We start from the raw sequence: 20,411 nt of genomic DNA, 5'->3' as shown, positions 1-20,411 counted from the left end.
AGCATACTATATGGAAAAAATTCGTAGACAAGAATTCAACGTTTTGTCAAATAACATGGCTGAAAAAAAAAAGGAAAAAACTTTGTAAACATATTCAATAGGAAATCAAGTGTTTGACTAAAGGCTATAGAAGCATATTGTTTTTTTTTTCTAAGCTTGGTACCAACAATCCAGCACCACCATATGCGTGAAACATATTTTATAACTAGAATAAATCAAACCTCAAATAAACTGGCTAGATAGGCATGAGACGATTCTTTCATTGGAATATTCCTCTAAAAGCTAACATCCAGCATGCATAAGGGTCATGTCGTGTGTTCCAATAAACACATGGTCGTTTGTTATGAGTAACTATGATTTACCTGCTCGGTTAGAATAATCCTGGTATGAAAGAAATATCAGAACATACACCCATGTGTGGTTTGATGAAATGATCTATGTCAACACCCTAAGGTATGGCCGACCCATGTTATCCCACATAAACTAAAAAAAAAATATTGCAGAATACTCATACTACATAGCACTAAATACACACATAAGAACATTATACCACTTACTTCGATTTGAAGCACGGTGCCCCGAAAATGGTATTGTTTTCTTCCCTTCGGGCTGGAGCTTCTCTTAGTGTGAGAGCTCTAATGGTGGTTAGGAGAGGGTTTAGGAAGAAGAGAGAGAGAGTTGAGAGAGGAAAGGAGAGGAGCCATCAAGGCACCTCGATCTTGTAGCATCTTCTAAAAAAAAAACGTTTCTTCATTATGGCCCTCCCCAAAATGGATGGTCACTTTTAAATTTTTTTCTTGTAACTCCCACCTCCTTTTTTCCAGATTTTGAAAATATAGAAAAGTGGATATTTCCAAAGGGGAAAACAGTTGGGTTTCCCCCTTTGGAAACCGCCCAGCCATCCCCTTTGTGTTACGACAATCAAGTCATACATGATACTTCAAGTACAAGGTTTTGATGATAAACAAGTGAATCAACTGCATTTCAGCTAAGGCAATGAAGAAATATGACAAACATTGAAGAATTCGATGAAGAATCTTTGAAGACTAGTGTGCAAATGTAAAATTCATTAAAAGTCTTAGATTTTTGTAAGAGTCTTACTTAGAGTGCATATTTCGGTTGCATTTCAACTAAAAAGTCTTTAGAAAAACTTTTCTAAAAGAACCCTTCATGAAAATCTTTTTAGAAAACTCTTTATTTAATTTTTTATGTTTATTAGTCGACCAATAGACTCACCAGTTGACTAATCCTTTCGCGCCAAATTTTCTAAACAAAATGTCATTTTTAGTAGACCGAAGGTTTTATCAGTCGATCAGACAGATGTCTGTTTTCTGGAAATTTAGCAGTAGTCGACTAATGATTTTATCAGTCGACTGGACAAAACATGTATTTTCAGAAAAATTTAGCAGCAGTCGACTGAAAGGTTTTTCAGTCTACTGATGTTATTATCAGTCGACTAACTTTTTCTCTAGTCGACTAAGTTTCAAAAGTTCATATTTTCAAATGGCTTGATAAACACATTAGTCGACCAACGATAACTGTCAGTCTACTAATAGCTAATTATCAGTCGACTAACTACTATTCCAGTCGACTAATTTTACCGTTTTTCCTGAAACTTTTAAAAGGCGTGTCTTTTTATTTTTCAAACATTTTGATCGTAAAAAATGAACTATTTTGACACCCTTTCATACCCTCAATGTATGAAATCTTTCAACTATAAGTATGAGTGCATTCCACACTCAAAAGCAATCAAATTGAATACAATTACATTGAATTACTATTTGCTTTTCACTCATATTCAGTTTCTCACTCATTTGATATTTTTCACTTCAATTTTTTACTCAAATTCCTTTGAGAGATAGTGAATTCGTCAGTAGAGTATTTCAACAACCTTAAAAGCCAATTGCATCTCATTTGCATTCATAAGAAGGGCTCATAGGTTGTTTTGTAAGTTGTTACTTATTTTTTTCTGTAAAAGGAAGGACTTCTTGGTTTAAAGGAATTGTTTGCTTTCAGTAGGTGTGTTACTGAAAGTGGGATCGGATTTGGTCTGTGTATGATCTTGTAGTTACACAAGGTTGATAGTGGAAATCTCAAGCTGATTTTGCTTGAGGACTGAATGTAGGTCGAGAAAGACCAAACCATGATAAATTATTGTGTTCTTTGTGTGATTTCTTTGCGAATTGCAAAATCCGTCAAAATTCTTAAGATGATTTTTAAAAGCACTATTCACCCCCCTCTAGTGCTCGTTGCCTCGATCCTACTGCACTTTCATTTGGTATCAGAGCAGGTTTGCTATTATTTTGATTTGACCATCATCTAGCATGGCAACAACATCATCTCAACACAAAGAATGATGCTCCTTTGTTCGTCCTCCTCTCTTCGATGGAACAAACTATGGATACTGGAAAGTTAGAACGACAATATTCTTACAATCCATGGATCTCGAAAATTGGAGAGTTGTTTCAGAAAAGTTTCAAATGCCATCAACTGATTTCAGTCAATGGACTGATGAAGAAAAGAAAACTGCCTCACTTAATGCCAAAGCTATGAATGCATTGTATTGTGTCGTTGACAAGGTAGAGTTCAATCGTATCTCTCAATGCTCTACAGCAAATAAAATTTGGCATACTCTTCTCGTGACTCACGAAGGTACGTCAAAGGTAAAGGAATCTAAAACCGCTTCTTTAGTTTATAAATTTGAATTGTTTAAAATGAAGCAAAATGAATCTATATCGGATATGGTAACAAGAATGACCGATATCACTAATACACTAAAATCCCTTGGAAAAGAATATTCACAAGTGGATTTAGTCAGAAAAATCTTAAGGTGTTTAACTCCTGAACGGGAGAGAAAAACTACAGCTATTGAGGAAACAAATGATTTAAACACTCCCACTCTTGAAGATTTGGTTGGTAACTTAATGGCATATGAAGTTCAACTTTAAGACAAACAAGAAGAAGAACCCAAGAAGAAATCTCTTGCTTTTAAGGCTACTTCTGATTCTGAAAATTTAGAAGAAGATGAAGATGGAAATATTGTTCTCATCACAAGGCAATTCAAAAGATTCATCAAAAAGGGAAGATTTCAAAAAAAGTAAAGAAAGTAGATTCTTCCAATCCTAATGAAGTCAAGTGCTTTAACTGCAAAAAGACAGGACACATCAAGAAAGATTGTCCTTTTCTCAAAATCAAGACCAAGGACCAATTCAAGAAGAAAAAGGCATTTCAAGCATGTTGGGATGATAGTGACTCCTCTTTCGATGAAGAATCAAATGAAGAAGTCGCCAACATGTGCTTTGTAGCACAAGAAGACTCGGTAAGTCAGTTTGAGTATGATGATTTATTAGAAGCATTTAATGATTTATATGCTAAATTTAAGAGTCTGAATTCTAAAAATAAAGAGTTAAAAACTGAAAATTCAACTCTTGACTCTCAAAACAAAGTGTTACTTCAAGAGATAGAAGATCTCAAGAAGAAAAACTCTTGTCAAGCATTTAAGATAAAAGAAATTGGAATTAGAACCAATCTCTTTCAAAAAGAAATAACTAGTCTAAAATAAAAATCAAATGATCTTCTTTCTATAGTGACCAAATTCACAAATGGTCAAGAGAATCTAGAAAGACTTCTTGGTTCTCAAAGATGCTCAGTTAATAAAACCGTATTGGGATATAGCTTCTTTGATACTCAAAATAGACCAAACTATGTGGTGAAGAATCAAAGACAATATTCTCAACCATTTGTTCAAAGAACTAAAATTTCTAGTTATAATATAAATGCATCTAATCATGGAACTTATAATGCTTATAAGCCTAGACATGATTTTTCTAGAAATGCTAAATCTTTTTATAGAAAGAATATTTAATATCAAAGGAAACCAAAATCCAAATGGATATGGGTTCCTAAGACTAACTCTCATGGACCCAAAAATAGAAAAGGGTCAAATGCTTTGTCTTCTAATTTTGTTGTAGGTACACAAAATAAGGAGCAAATGGATATTGGACAACGGTTGTTCCAAACATATGACTGGAAGGCCGGAGTTATTTTCCACCCTCCAAAGTAAAGATAGAGGAACCATCACCTTTGGTGACAATAACAAGGGAAAAGTAATCGGTATTGGTAACATTGGTAATCCAAAATTTCCCTTGATAGAAAATGTTCTTTTAGTAGATAGTTTAATGCATAATTTATTATCCATTAGTCAATTATGTGATAAAGGTTTTCTTGTTTCTTTTGAGATTTATGCTTAATTTCTGATTTTCAATCTAAAAAGATCATTTTTAAAGGTAAAAGAAGGAACAATGTGTATGAACTTTATCTAGATGAGTTACCCACTTTTAATGAAAAATGTCTTATTGTTTCAAATGAAATTCAATGGTTATGGCACAAGAGACTTGGACATGTTAACTTTAAAATTATTTCCAAGTTATCCAAGAATGATCTTATTAGAGGCCTACCTAGAATACCATATAAGAAGAATCACTTATGTGATGCTTGCCAAATGGGTAAACAAATCAAGAGTTCTTTTAAGGCAAAAGATATAGTCTCAACAAAACGTCCTCTTGAACTTTTACATTTAGATCTATTTGGACCATCTAGAATTCAAAGTTTGAACGGTAGCAAGTATGCTTTTGTTATAGTAGATGATTATTCTCGATTTATATGGGTGATTTTTCTAAAAAGCAAAAATGATGTTTTTTCTGAATTTTCTAAACTTTGTAGAAGAATTACAAATGAAAAATCTACATCTATTATTAAAATTCGTAGTGATCATGGTGGTGAATTTGAAAATGAATCTTTTCTAAAGTATTGTGATTTACATGGTATATCTCACAACTTTTCTTTTCATAGAGCGGCTCCACAAAATGGAGTTGTTGAAAGAAAGAATAGAACTTTGCAAGAATATGCTAGAACCATGCTTCAAGATAAAAATTTACCAAAATACTTTTGGGCTGAAGCAATAAATACAACATGTTATGTTTTAAACCGTGTTCTTATTCGACCAATCTTACATAAAACATGTTTTGAATTGTATTATAATTGTATACCAAAGATCTCATATTTCAAAATTTTTGGTAGTAAATGCTTTCTGTTAAATACCAAAGATAATCTTGATAAGTTTGATTCAAAATCAGATGAATCAATATTTCTTGGATATTCTTCTAGAAGTAAAGCTTATCATGTTTTTAATAAAAGAACATCTTGCATTGAAGAATCTTTATATGTTGCATTTGATGAGAATTGTGAGCAGGTTATTCCTCTAAGTGAAGGAGAAGAAGTAATAGTTCAAGAAGAGCCTTTGATAGAGAGTACTTCTCAAGAAAATGTTCCTCTTCAACCAGTTTGGAAAGAAGTTTCCAATCATCCACATGAACAAGTTATTGGAGAAATAAAGAGTGGTGTCCAAACTAGAAAGCAATTGCAATATATTGCAAATATTGCTTTCATATCTAAAATAGAACCAAAGAATATCAATGAGGCTTGTGATGATGAATTTTGGCTTTTGGCCATGTCTGAAAAACTTAACCAATTTACTAGGAATGATGTATGGGATCTAATTGATAGACCAAAGGATCATCCAGTAATTGGAACAAAATAGGTCTTCCGAAATAAGCTGGACGAAAATGGCGAAGTCATTCGAAACAAAGCAAGACTAGTAGCACAAGGCTATAATCAAGAAGAAGGCATAGATTTTGATGAAACCTATGCACCAGTGGCTCGATTGGAGTCAATTCGAATGATACTTGCTTTTGCTAGTTACATGAATTTGAAGTTATATCAAATTGATGTTAAGAGTGCATTCTTAAATGGACACATCAATGAAGAAGTTTATGTAGAGCAACCTCCAGGCTTTAAAAATGAGAAATATCCAGAAAAAGTCTATAAATTAAAAAGAGCTTTGTACGGACTTAAACAAGCACCAAGAGTGTGGTATGAAAGACTACGAAATTTTTTAGAACAATCTGGTTTTTCTATTGGTCGGGTAGACTCCACTTTATTTATAAAAAATCTTAATTCAGATATTCTTATTGTGCAAATTTATGTTGATGACATAATATTTGGTTCTACTAATGATTCTCTTTGTAAAGAATTTGCTAAAGCTATGCAGGAAGAGTTTGAAATGAGCTTGATGGGTGAATTAAACTACTTCCTTTGACTTCAAATAAAGCAAATTGAAGAAGGAATCTTCATCAACCAAGCCAAGTATACAAAAGAACTTCTCAAGAGATTTGGGATGCAAAATCAAGAAGAAATCCTATGAGCACAACTACTTTGTTCTTCATTCTTACGGAATCTCATTTATACACAAAGAAAAATGTTTTAAAAGCAAATAAAAAATGTAAACACAATCCGGTTTTGTTCTTCCTTCTTACGCATTTATATAGTTGTAGAAAAAAAACAATCTCTTTAATCAATCAGTCTATGCTTACACGTATAAAACAAATCTCAGTGCATGCATACTCTAATTAATGACAACACATGCCATTTAAATAAAACCACCAACTAAGTATTTTATTTTCAACAATAACACGTGTTGTCATAGACAACATACTACATGGAAAAAAATCTGTAGACAAGAATTCAACGTTTTGTCAAATAACATGGCTGAAAAAAAAAAGGAAAAAACTTTGTAAACATATTCAATAGGAAATCAAGTGTTTGACTAAAGGCTATAGAAGCATATTGTTTTTTTTTTTCTAAGCTTGGTACCAACAATCCAGCACCACCATATGCGTGAAACATATTTTATAACTAGAATAAAACAAACCTCAAATAAACTGGCTAGATAGGCATGAGACGATCCTTTCATTGGAATATTCCTCTAAAAGCTAACATCCAACATGCATAAGGGTCATGCCGTGTGTTCCAATAAACACATGGTCGTTTGTTATGAGTAACTATGATTTACCTGCTCGGTTAGAATAATCCTGGTATGAAAGAAATATCATAACATACACCCATGTGTGGTTTGATGAAATGATCTACGTCAACACCCTAAGGTATGGCCAACCCATGTTATCCCACATAAACTAAAAAAAAATATTGCAGAATACTCATACTACATAGCACTAAATACACACAAAAGAACATTATACCACTTACTTCGATTTAAAGCATCATGCCCCGAAAACGGTATTGTTTTCTTCCCTTCGGGTTGGAGCTTCTCTTAGTGTGAGAGGTCTAATGGTGGTTAGGAGAGGATTTAGGAAGGAGAGAGAGAGAGTTGAGAGAGGAAAGGAGAGGATCCATCAAGGCACCTCGATCTTGTAGCATCTTCTAAAAAAAATGTTTCTTCATTATGGCCCTCCCCAAAACGGATGGTCACTTTTAATTTTTTTTCTTGTAACTCCCACCTCCTTTTTTTCCATATTTTGAAAATATGGAAAAGTGGATATTTCCAAAGGGGAAAACAGTTGGGTTTCCCCCTTTGGAAACCGCCAGCCATCCCCTTTGATGGTCCAACGTTTCCTCATTTAAACCCTTCTTAAATGAGGAGGTTTCCAAATCGTTTTGAGTTTCAAAAGGCACATTTTTTTTCAAAGTCTTTTTTAGCAAAAAGGCTCCCTGGCGCACAAGAGATTCGAATTGGGGACCTCTTCTATAAGCGGTAACAAGCCCCATCAGTGCACCACACTCAATTTCGTTGCATATCTTTGCAACAAAATTTTACTTAACCTGTATTAACGTTTTTGACATGTTTGCCCCAAAATAACATTTTTTGGCAAAACCATTTGGCTTACAGGGGGATTCAAGCTAGAGTTCTTCTCCCACTAAGGCAACCAACCTCACCAGTGTGCCAACTCTCACCTGGTTGCTCTTCTTTGCAACAAAAACTACCTTATTGATGAGCGATGTAATTCATACAGGAGGATTGATGATGAACAAGAATGACTTTGTTTATCCTATATTGGATAAATGCCCATTTGATGGAATCCATTTTTTTACTTTTATGTCTCTGGCTAGGGATCTCCAGGACACGCGGGAATGCCTTCTTTATATGGCCCAACCGGCCATAGGCGGCGCTAATGAGATAATAAAATGGGTACAAAACTCTACAAAAAACATACAATCAATCAAATTATATTATATCCGAACTTGCGTAAGTAAGATGTACGAAGTGGCATGAGTACTATTTATGAGGAATCAAGTATCGAGAATCATATGTCCAATTTATAATATATATAAGACTAGTCAATCCCCGAATTTGGTTCGCAAACGAGGAAAAAACCTCGTTATTTCATGTGAATTACTAGAAAGCGTATATCAATCAGATATAGTCATAACGAGGGAGATATTCGCAAGAGATGAAACTTTAGAAAAGTGCTTTGCAAATTTAGTTGTAATTAAAAACTAAAATTTAGATTTTAATCGGGTTTCAGATCCATCCAAGATCTGAATCCATATATTATATCCGAATCCAAAATCCTGGATCCATTTGATCCAGTTTGGATACAAGATCCAATTGGATCGACTCTATATCACTTTATCGTATTTATTTTCAAGAATGGTAATATTTATTTATTTTGATAATTATTAAAATTTTGCGGGTTTTACAGGATGACCTACTAGTGGTGTAGGAAGTGAAGGGAGATTGAAAGGGTGGATGGGATGCACTTGGGTTGAGTTTAACCCATGTGGTTCATGGGTGGTTTGAGAGGGGTTTGGGTTGAGGATGATTTGGATTTTGGGTTCAGTGAGATTCATTTCGGTCTCATTAAGCCCAAAACCAATTTATTACTTTATATTATATATATAGATAATTAGATTCATTTGAGTCCTATGTAGACCTAAATCCTATTTAATTTAATGGGATCCATTTGAGTCTTAAATAGATGCAAAATTTAATTTACTAAGTGGGATCTATTTGGGTCTCCAAGTGGATCCAACTTTTCATTTTACCTAGCAGGATCCATTTGGGTTTCCAAATGGATCTGAATCTCATTTTACTTAGTGGGATCCATTTGGGTCACCAAATGAATCCAAAATACTAGTATGATCCATTTGGGTATTTTAAATAGATCTAAATCTTATTATGCTTTGTGGGGGATCCAAATCCCTTTAATGTCTGCTTTAAACCCTGATATGGGTCTAAACCCAACCCAGACCCATTTGGGTTGATCCAAATCATACAGAGATCCATAATAGAGCAAATCCAAGTCTCAAAACTCATAATGATTTTGTTTGAATTCAGGCAGGTTCAAACTTAACAATTAAACTTCGAATCGGGTTTACCAGTTGGATCCAATCCTGATACTTCATTTAAAACCTCATAAATTCACTAATTAAATGTTTAAATAAAGATAATTGTAAAATATTAAAAATTCACTAATTTTCATAAAATCAATGATCAAATAATCTTAACTAAATATTGAGACATTATTGATAATTAATCATCAATTAATTATCCAAAAAACACCTGAATAATTTTTGTTAAAATCCTAAAAAATTTACGAGCATTAAAATATATCTAGGAAAAGCTAAAAATGTAAGAAATAACTGAAAAATAATGAAGTAACGGAAAAATAATGAAATAATTGAAAACTTAACAAGTAACTAAGATTCTCATATCAACTATGATCTCTACATAGGGCTCTCATCTTTTTATAGATGAGGTCTCCCAAATCTCAATCCAACTAAACTACTTAATCAGTTAAATTCTTAAAAAATAAAACTCTTTTTAATTATCCTAATAGAATAAAATATGAATATCAAATCCAATATCAATTACAAAATTATCCAAATACTAAAAAATGATCAAAATGATAAAAAAAATTCAAAAACATCAAAGTGAATCGAAACATATCTTTATGGACTGAGTCTTCTACTCCACTCTTGCATCATGAAATTAGAAAAAATGGCTTTTTTATTCCATATAGAAAGTCAAAGTCTTGTCTTTCTATAATCAAGTCAGCCTTTCTTTGGTCGTATTAGAAAAAGTATCTTCTTTGAGATTCTTTTTGCACCACTTGAGGAAAGACGTCCGTCCACTAGTTTGTTTTCCTTGTTCTCACAGACATGCAGAAGCTCTAGAGAGCATGTTTTCTATTAGATAGAGTTAATCAACGTTGAATGACCATATCTTTTTTTATGTAAGCACATGTGAGCACGACAAAAAAAAATGGTCAAAAAGCTTCTCAAAGCTATTATATTGATCTTTCAAAGAAAGATCTAAACTTATGCTTGGCCAATGAGTTTGTTCAATGAGAAGAACAACATATGAAATACAATCCCCATGGACTCTTCCATCTCCAATAAGGGGTGTGGACTTCCAGACTCCTTGATATAGATGACACATTCCTCAATATAGGTATTACATTCATGGAGAACCACACCTTAGAGGATTGGGGTATCGGACAATAGAGGATTCTAGTTCACATCAAGAAAGGGCACTCCTGCTAGTCCCACAGCAAGATGTGGTCAAGACGCAAAGACACAGTCAAGACCCCTATGTTGTATTTCACCCCTGGATGCTTGCTTGCCAGTCTGTTCGGTCCGCAGTTTGGCAGGAGCCAAAAATAACAGATTGATTACACGCTCAAGGGCCACTTTCACTTACCCGTTTTTACTTTCTATTCATTGTCATCCCATACCTTCCAATCAACAGGTTTCATCTGGCCTTGGCCTTAGAGATCATTTGTCTAGGCCCTCACTGAGTCATCAACAAAAGGCTCCATATATTGCTTGGGAGAAAATGATTAAGAACCTTCATCTGAGATCCATAGAAGAGTTGGTAGACACTATACCAAGTTATGATGCCGCTAGTACCGATTGAGAGATGGGAGATTCCACCATTGTCCTTCATATCCCACATTAAAAAAAGTGAATCATGAAGTCGTTACACCTGATCATTTCTTCCCTTTGGATTATGCCGCTTTGTTGTCTTTCTCTTCACTGTCGTCAAGATAAAGATTTTCTGTCTTGAGGATTTGTTTGACAGGTTGTCTAGCAGAGAATGAGACAGGTTTGATACAGAAGTATTAGGAGCACTTTCCTTGTCAGGATCCATATCATATCTCATATCTGATCAAAACTCTTAGATCTTGAGGTCTGAGGGATTCAAACGCACGCATAGCGAAGTTTCAGGTTGTTGCCTTCAGGGTTTGAACATAAGACTCAGTAAACACACCACACTAACTAATGCAACTATCTTATCCAAAGCCGTAGGTGTCCCTTATTTACAAGAAAATCAAATCCCATATCCCATAAAAATAGAATAAAAGCCTCAACTGCTTTGACAACAGTTCAATAAGCATAGCAATCTCTAACACTTGGACCAACTTTAACCAACTCCAAGAGCACTCCTCGTAGAAAGTTAGAAACACAAAACTTGACTAAGTGTCCACTAAATAAGGATACAAATGGACCCGATTTGGAACCAATGTCTGATCAAACCTAAATCCAATTAGTTAGATTCAATAAAGAAATCATATCCAATAAATAATTGGATCTGGATTCAGTATGTAGCTTTGCATCTGAATCCAACAGATCATCTTACCCGATTATATAAAAACTATATTTGATTACCCAATCAGATTTGGATATGATATTACCTTCTTTTTTCATCTGACCCAAAATTCAGTACTATGGATCCGATAAAGTCAGTTTCCCTATTTCAATAATGCTTAGATCCGACCCGTTCACATCCCTACTAAAAAACAACCTCCCAAAAAGGTTGAGATCCAAAACCGCCAATCTGTTGGAGTCCATTCCAGCCCTTTCTTTGACATGGACCAATATTCCCATATAGGTCACTGCCCTAAAAATACGCTCACGATAATAATCTTTAACGCCCAAACTATGTCAGTTTTGGTGCTGACCATGTTTAATTGCAGTGTTCCCATATGCCCAAAAAAATATGCATGCTTTAGTAATCTAGTCCCAAGACTTGTCGGTTTTGGTGCTGAGGATGTTTAAATGTGCCCCTAATTTTAGGTTGTTTCTGGACGGCTTTAGGGTTTATCTAAGGGTTTTGGAGGGCAGGGTTAGTGGAGCTTGTGTGGGGGCTGGAAGAGTGAACCCTAATCTTTGAAGAGTCATGGACAGATACCAACGGGTGGAGAAGCCCAGGACCGAATCTGCCATCAGCGAGAATGAGATCAGGATTACCACCCAAGGCCTCATCAGGAACTACACGAGCTATGCATCAAGTCTTCTGCAGGTGGCTACTGCACAGTAGTCGTTGGTTCCATCGTTTATTTTCTGTTGTTCTTGTTGGGTTTTCGGAAATATGATGTTGGTTGCGGTTGTTTTTCGTTGTTATTTTGGTTTTCTATGTGATTTTGGATGTGGATTTTTGGGTTTTGGAAATATGATATTGGTAGTCGTCGTTTTTCGTTGTTATATTGGTTTTCTATGTGATTTTGGATGTGGGTGTTTGGGGTTGTCAATCTAATTTTGTGGGTGGTTTGTTGTTTTGGTGGTGGTTTGATTTGGTGAGTTGTGTGTTCTTGGATTTTTGTGAATATTGTGTCTGTATGTTGTTAGGGACTTACTATTGCGCCTTTTTTGTTAATCTTGCTAAGAAGGGTACTCCTTTTTTGTTTCGTTTTTTCTTTTTCTTTTGCCGTTGGTTTTGTGTTGGGCTAGTGGATGGATATTGTTCGTTGTGTTCTAGGGCTCGTTTTTCCCGGGCTTCAGTATTTGGGCCTCATTGTCTCCATCCCATGGACTTTTAGAAGTTGCTTCTTCTTCTTTTCCTTTTTATTTGTTTGTAGTTTTTTTTCCACTATTTTTCTGTGCCTCGTCTATTCCTCGGATCAGGTTTAGGGTTCTCTCTCTCTATCACACACACACACACACACAAATTCCCTCTGTATATTAACCAATGTTTTAGATGCTTGTTGTCTGACTTAGATTCACAATGTGACAATATTGCAAAACAGCCCCTGTAAATATTACTGCTTGAATCTGCATTTAAGCGCTTGAAACCTATCGTTTTCTTTTATTTGGTCAGTTTGAATTTTTGTTAGTTTGGAGTTCCTGGCATTGGTTTATATTGGCTGCTTGAGAAAATTTCACACATACTGCATAAAACCTTCTTCTTTATATTAAGCTGGATGGACTATTGAATTCGTATTCCTTTATTGGCTTATCACCACATAATTGATTTGTTATCAAATTTGAAATTTTATTTGTTCATGAGAGTGTTTAATTTTGACCAAAAGTGATTCTGTCACTCGTTTCATTTTTCCCACTTATCTTTTCCGGTTTTCCTACTTTTAGAACTCTCTCTGACAAGTGCTTGTAAGATCATCTTAAAGTTAGTGTCGTTTTCTGCAGCTTTGTGTTGTTGGTGAATTCTATAGGGAAAAGCTCTCCTGCACTTAACTTTTTTATGGAATGAGTTTAGAATTGCTATAAATTGTATGTTTTTGTTTTATATGTTGATACCTAATCTTCATAATATGTAGAACCACTGTAAGCATTAACGTATGCCTTCTATTTATGTTGGTTCTTGCTTTCATATGGAAATTTTCTGAAAACTAAACAACTTGATTTCACATATTAATATCTAAAGACTTGGAGTAGATCTGATCTTGATCACCTGGAACTGTCAAAGTTACGTAAGGTAGTGGCTGTTGGGATGCAGCTCATGAATGCATAAGCTGTAGTTAATGATGTTTTGTCTTTGTTTGGTCATCCAATATATCTGCTGTAATTATGGCTATCTGCTACACTAAAGTATAAGAGATATACACTTACCAGCATCATCTTGTTACCTCCCTAGTTCCTCCTTACCATTTGGACTGCATAAATCTATTAACAAGCGCCCTCTTAAAAAAAACTTTAATAAAGTAAACAATGTTTCTATTATTACAAAAAGTTGGCTGCATAATGAGACTTCAAACGCTGTAATGTCTAAGAAGTTTTATATGTTTGTTTATTGCTTTTTTTTGGTTTCTGCCAACACAAGGAATGCTTTCTTATTCTCTGTACTCTCTTCTGTTTGGATAAGATTGCATTTTTTTTGTCCCTACATGCACATTTATATGGAGAAGGCAGTAATTCGTGAAGAGGAGTTTCCTGATTATGAGCAGCATATTAGTAACACAGTATGTGTATCATGTTATGGTGATTTTTATATTTATACCCTAGTCACCAATATCTTTCTCAGCAAGTTTTTTCTTGGGTTTTTTTTGGAAATTTGTTGTATCATAAACATTTCGAGAAAATAATGAAAGTTTTAAAATTTGTAAAAGAATACAAAGAATAATAAAAAAAGATAAGAAATAATAGGTTTTATATTATTTTTCTTGCAAAAATATAAAGAAACAATTAAAGTTTTTTAAAATATAAAAGAAGCAAAAACAGAAAACATATACTTAAAATATACAAAAAAGGTGTTTGTTTGAAAATCTCAGGAAAATATCGGATAATATCAATGTTCTGAAGATATCAAGAAAATATCGGCTGAAATGCCGATAATATCAAGATATTTTCATAATTTCAGCGATATCAGTGACTATGAATTATACTTTATATTTCCTTTGAAAAGAAAAAAGTAGTGGCACTTGTATTCTCTTCAAGCTTTGTCTGGCATGTTTTAGGTTGTGGGCTGCGTTTTTGTTATTAACTGAGAGTATTGAGACCAGGAATTTTATCCTGTTTCTTTTTTATCAGCTAGAATTTTAATTGCAATGCCATGCTACATGCTTATGGTCTTCTTAATAACTAGTCGTTTTTCTAAATTCATCACAGAGAAGATGAGAAGTAGGTACAGTGGGATTATCACCAATTGCTTAAGCAAGGCTGACCTAGAAATACCGATAATATCAAGATAATTTCATAATATCAGCGATATCAGTGACTAACTATGATTTATACTTTATAATGCCTTTGAAAAGAAAAAAAGTAGTGGTGTGTGTATTCTCTTCATACTTTGTCTGGCATGTTTTAGCTTGTGGGTTGTGTTTTTGTTATTAACTGAGAATATTGTGACCGGGAATTTTATCCTGCCTCTTTTTTATTGGCTAGAATTTTAATTCGCATGCCATTCTACGTGCTTATGGTCTTCTTGGTAACTAGTCATTTATCTGAATTCATCACAGAGAAGACGAGAGGTAAGTACAGTGGTATTACCACCATTTTCTTAAGAAATATCTAGCAAAACCTAGCTGTTTTTACATGTTATGCGAGGCCATTTTCTGGTTATCTGTGTCATAGGAATTACTTTAGGATACTTCTCAGCAAAAGGATAAGATGGGATACTTTAGAAGTTTTTTTTTTTGTTGAGGGGGTGTGTGGGGGGTTGGTTTGGGGAGGGGTGGTTGGGGGGAATCTAGCTGGGTTATAAGAATTCAAATCCAAGAATATCAAATAAATGGAAGCTTACAGAAACGGTAGTGAAAGTAGGCTTGTAAAAATGACAATATAATACATTTTATCTGGAACGCTAAACCTCTTACCGAATGCCAGTCAATCACAGTTAAAAGGCACAATTTTATTTTTGTTTTACAAGAACTTTAATGTAAGTCGAAAAAAAACTGGTTAGTTGTTTGCATCTCTGTTCATCATATCATGAAACTAGTTGTGAAGGTAATGTGATCAATTCTTTTTATCTTGATCTTTGTTATGTAAATTTTTCTATGATAATTTGGTCGTACTACCACCTGTACTGGATTTATTTTTCTATGATAATCTGGCCCTCTTTTCAAATGTACTGTTGACATGGGTTACAGTTTTATTTTCCATAGATAGTGCAATCTTCTTATCTCACCATGGGTGGGCATATTTCTAAACCACACAAATCGGATGTGTTTCTGTGCTTGTTGCTTAGTTTTTTTTTATCGGTGTTGCATTGCTCATTTACATTTGATGGCCAATGTAGTACAAACTCAGACTAATTCATTTTTACTCATCGCGTTTTTTCAAGTTGTTGCTGCCACTAATGTCCACTTCTCTTAGTTTATGAATCTTTTAATAAAATTGGGACTGGTTATGAAGTGCAACGATAGGATTTCAAACTGAAGCCATTGAGAGAAGCTGCACATGGTTGCTTCATTTCAAATGCACGAGGCATTCTGTTAGCTTTTGCTATACACTTCTTGTGATGATTTATTTGCATCAATTTACTGATTTATTTAAAAGACCCTCCTTCTGGTGGCATTGGTGATGTTTAGCCATTATAAGATGATATTTGCTACATAGTAAGCATTTTAGAGCTTGCAATATTGTTGTCAAAAGCTTGGGAAGAATTTCTTTGTTCTTTATTGGTTGCTGTTAGCTTCCCAACAAAAGCTTGATCATTTGTTGGCCGATATTTACACTTAATGATTTGTTTTTGCATGATTTGATCCTACACCTCTTGTTGATTCTTTCTTATCAATTTTAATCCTTAGGGGTATGTTAGTTGCTATTAGTTTTCCATTTGTTGGCAAAAGATACAGGTGTTTCTCACGACTGATCAACTTTTTCATTAAGATGTTAGTTTAGTGCTCCATTTGTCATGCACTTGTGAAATATCTACATATGCACTTGAATGGCAGTCACCTATATATAGAATCAAGGGTGTTGATATTTGATACTAATAGTGTATTTTGGAGGTGTTGGATGTTCTGTTGAAATGGAAAGGCCGTGTAGCTTCTTAATGGGTGTTCACCTATGTCACAGGGACTTGGCCAACTAAGTGCCGCACCCACGTCGGGTGCGGGGGTGCGGGTGCATCACCCGGTGCGGTCAACCTGACCCTGGGCGTGGTCAACGCACCCAGGGCCATTTATGTCCAACTTTTTGACTTTATATATATACTTTTTTGCCGCACCCGCACCCATGTGACATAGGTGTTCACTTTTTGGAGGTGTTAGATGTTAGGTGTTAGCTTTTCATTGAGCAGCTGATAAACTACTGGGCATTGCATTACTGTTGTTAATCCTTTTCCTTTTGAGTGATAGGTGGTGTAACTACTCTGTTTATTTAGGTTTAGACTTTCGCTAATGTATGTTTCGGGGGCAATATTAATTTTCTTAACATACTGTTGGCACGCCATGCTTGGATGAATTTGATGCCTGAAAAATGTGCAGTATGTTTCCTTTTTGTAATTTATAGGAAAAAAATACATCCAGGCTCTAGAACCTTACCCATTGTTGCATTTTTATGATGTGAAAGATTGATTGCAAGATTAATGAACAGAGTGGGATGACATAGTGGGGATATTGAGGGGCCAGTGGGTAGGTATATCCAATAATAGATGTTCTCAAGCTATAATATTATGCTTCAATTGCCTGTAGGTTATTGCATAACTGTGTAGGTTTCATTCTGTGTTGGTGCCAAATGTTCTCAAAGCTGCCATGCGTTGCACCATAAGCATGCTACAACTCTATAGAGAAAACTGTGTATGTGTGTGTGCAGGCATGTGTTTAGACTTTAGACATCGTTTCCAAGTAGTGGTAACCTAAAACGTTGTTTTCCAGCAAAAAGCAGATGTATAGGATGGGAAACCAAGTATTTAGTGTCAAACTCAAGTATGGCATGCATATTATTTCAGCAAATTCTTTTTCCTTTTTTTCTTAATTGGAAGGTGTAATAAAAGGAGTAAGATCTGACCTTCTGAAGGTCAACTTGGCAGGTGGTATTGATGAGGTTGTAAATGTTTGTGGACTATGGATGGTCTACTCTGGATTATATCAAAGTCGATCATTTTGTTAACTCTATGTCATATCTTGCATTCACTTGGGATTCTACCAACTATGAACAAGATGCTCAAGTTTTGTTACCTTAGTCATCTGCAATGCAAATCCGCCTTGTCCTGTCCAATTTGCATTTCAAGGTCCATGATTGTGATCTTGTGGTGAAAATTTCTAGGGGAAAGAAATTAATCAATATTGAAATATATTTAGCATCCCGGGCATTCTCTGGTTGGTCAAGTTTGCTTGCTTGTATTGGGTGCACGTTTGTGGCAAACTCCCAAAAATGGTAAGAGTATCTAATTGGTTTTATTTTGCGAATTCAGGAGAAGAGAGTGAAAGAGATTGTGTTGAAGGCCATGGGGCAGGCTATCAGCAAGACTGTGGCGATTGCAGAGATTATAAAGGTTGATTACATTTATCAATATGTTATTTTTTCATCTATTCTGAACTTATTACAGCTAATTCTTGTGAGTTTAAATTGTACCTTCAGAAAAGGATTCCTGGGTTGCATCAAGATATTTCTATCAGCTCCACCAGCATAACAGATATTTGGGAACCAATTGAAGAGGGCCTTTTGCCGTACGTTCCATCAATATTATCATTTATTTAGTTTATGATTTATTTTCCCTCCCGCATAATGCAAAAGCTGAAGCTGATGCTTTGGAAGCCTGTCACAGGTTGGAGATGACTCGGCATGTGTCGATGATATCTATCACACTTTCAACGAAAGAGCTGAACAAGAATTCTCCAGGGTAAATACATTCATGACTTTTAGCCTATGTCACAGGGACACGCCATTTTGGGGGCATGTCACTCTGACACTGACATGTATGGATATTATTTAATTTGAAGTATTATTTTAATAAAAATCTATTTTTTAATATTAAAAAAAGTTTTTTATTGATTAAAATTTTTAAAAATTCCGTGTCCTTGTGTCCTATTTTTCAAAATAAAAAATAAAAAATCGAACTGTGTGTCGAATCCGCATCCCACGTCCACAAGTCTTTGTGACATAACTTAGCATGTGGTTGTCAGTGTAATGTGATATCTATTTTTGCCTTGGTAGGTATCAAGATCCTGCATCTGTAGGGAATCGGCAACAGCAACAACAGCAACAACAGCAACAGAAGCAAGCACCTGCGTCCACAATGACTGCTCCTGCTGGAGAAGGTAATTAGATTGTTTGGTTAAGCTCTTTTTGTCAATGCTAGAAAGTGCAGCTTTGTTTTGTATCCATGTTCCACATTGAATGAAGGTAATTCATCGTTTGGTCAATCCCTTTTTGTCAATGATATATAAACTGATGCTTATAACATTCGACTGCAGATTCATATGGGCGAGGCCCAGATTCATATGGACGAGGTGCAGATTTATATGGGCGAGGACCAGATTCATATGGGCGAGGTGCAGATTCATATGGGCGAGGACGTGGAAGGGGTAGGGGGAGAGGAAGGGGTTGGGGCAGAAGCTATAGCAGCAATCAAGGTACATAGCTTATTGTTATATTTTTTCTCTTGTATTTATTAGAAGTGATGCAATAATACTTCTGTATGACAGAAAATGGTGGCTGGAATTGGGGCCGTGGTGGAGGACGTGGACGAAGTTGGGGATACCGTGGTAATTGTTGTTGACAACTTATTGATGCACTTTAAGATAGTTCTGTGTTGACAAAACTAATGCTTCTATGCTCGATATGGTTACTGGTTTTTGTCTGTAAATTGGCAGGTGGTGGTGGTGGTGGAGGTGGCAGTGAAGGTTATGGGTATGAAAGAGGAAGAGAGGGCCGAGGTTTTGCTCGAGGTCGGGGAAGGATGGGTGGACGGGGAAGGGGAAACTGATCGTCAAATGCAGATGGTACTTTAATGCTTGCTTGGTTTTATTAGCGAGAATTATGTGTGAGCTTTAACTGTGGTCTATTCTGAGATGGAGCAGTGTTTGTGATTCTCTGTTATTATGAACAGCAGGCTATCTTTCTGGTTGAGAAATTGGTCTCTTTTTTTGTTCTGATCTCAACTTTCCCCAGCGCCATGTATTTATATCAATTTTTCGCAGTGTAGTTTTTTGAAATGCTGTTTCATTTCCGCAGTGTTTGTTTGGTAAGTGGGGTACATCTTCACGCTTGATGGTGCACTTCTTTAGTTGATTTTTATTTTTTTGGGTTAGAGAGAGAGAGAGTGTTTAGTTTGACATGCATCTTCTACTATGTTGTTTCACCTCAGAGATTCAAGTCATAGGATGTATATCGTGCATTGAAAATAACGAAGTCCATGCCCCAAAGGGGTTTGGCTCAGTGGGAGGGGGCCTAGGCCTCAAGTCTGGGATACTCATCGTAGGTATTCAACTCTTGATAGTCTTCAACTTGAACACCTTAAGCTGACACTCGTCTTAGGTGTCCATGGCTTTCAAAGGTGGGCCACTTAAATCTGTGTAGTCGTGAGCTCCACCTGGGGTTTGCCTTGCTGGGGTTCAGGTCCATCAAGTTGCAGGGTTAATGGCGACGGTTCCTCGTCATAAAAAAAAAATTGAACACCTTATGCAGACCCACCTAGCCAGATGCGAAGCTCTCTTATGGTCCCCATGTTAGGCTCTTCAGTGACAAACTTCGGTACCCAAACGTGATGTGAAACCAATGGCTAACATTGCAAACCGAATGGGTTTCCATAGGCCCCACAAGGTCCAGACCTAAGGGTGCGTTTGAGTCTCATGAAAGAGGGCTCCTGGTGCAGCTTTCTTCCACTATTCCACCGGGTCAGTTTACATGCCTCATGACCATTTGACTGATCC

At 35.6% G+C, this 20,411-nt stretch overlaps 1 protein-coding gene across 1 annotated transcript; it reads left to right on the top strand.

Moving 5' to 3' along the window:
- The first annotated feature begins 11,974 nt into the window (after positions 1 to 11,974).
- Positions 11,975 to 19,612, top strand: LOC149845441 (uncharacterized). The gene is made up of 8 exons (XM_089997628.1): positions 11,975 to 12,160; positions 17,951 to 18,031; positions 18,118 to 18,206; positions 18,305 to 18,379; positions 18,694 to 18,797; positions 18,954 to 19,112; positions 19,185 to 19,244; positions 19,353 to 19,612. Exons 1-8 carry the CDS (start codon positions 12,038 to 12,040, stop codon positions 19,463 to 19,465), a joined length of 804 nt encoding a protein of 267 aa, XP_089853754.1. The 5' UTR covers positions 11,975 to 12,037; the 3' UTR covers positions 19,466 to 19,612.
- The last annotated feature ends 799 nt before the right edge of the window (positions 19,613 to 20,411 follow it).

This window comes from Nuphar pumila, chromosome 2 (genome assembly GCF_984573655.1).
Source record: "Nuphar pumila chromosome 2, dmNupPumi1.hap1.1, whole genome shotgun sequence".
In the NCBI taxonomy this organism is placed as follows: domain Eukaryota; kingdom Viridiplantae; phylum Streptophyta; class Magnoliopsida; order Nymphaeales; family Nymphaeaceae; genus Nuphar; species Nuphar pumila.
This window is presented reverse-complemented; position numbering and strand designations above follow the sequence as displayed.

What these genes read in the sequence shown, in the direction of transcription:
- LOC149845441 (XM_089997628.1), top strand. Translation starts at nt 12,038, where the DNA reads ATGGACAGATACCAACGGGTGGAGAAGCCCAGGACCGAATCTGCCATC. An exon ending in CGATTGCAGAGATTATAAAG is followed by an intron (nt 18,032 to 18,117) that starts GTTGATTACATT and finishes TTGTACCTTCAG; the next exon opens with AAAAGGATTCCTGGGTTGCA. An exon ending in CTGAACAAGAATTCTCCAGG is followed by an intron (nt 18,380 to 18,693) that starts GTAAATACATTC and finishes TTGCCTTGGTAG; the next exon opens with GTATCAAGATCCTGCATCTG.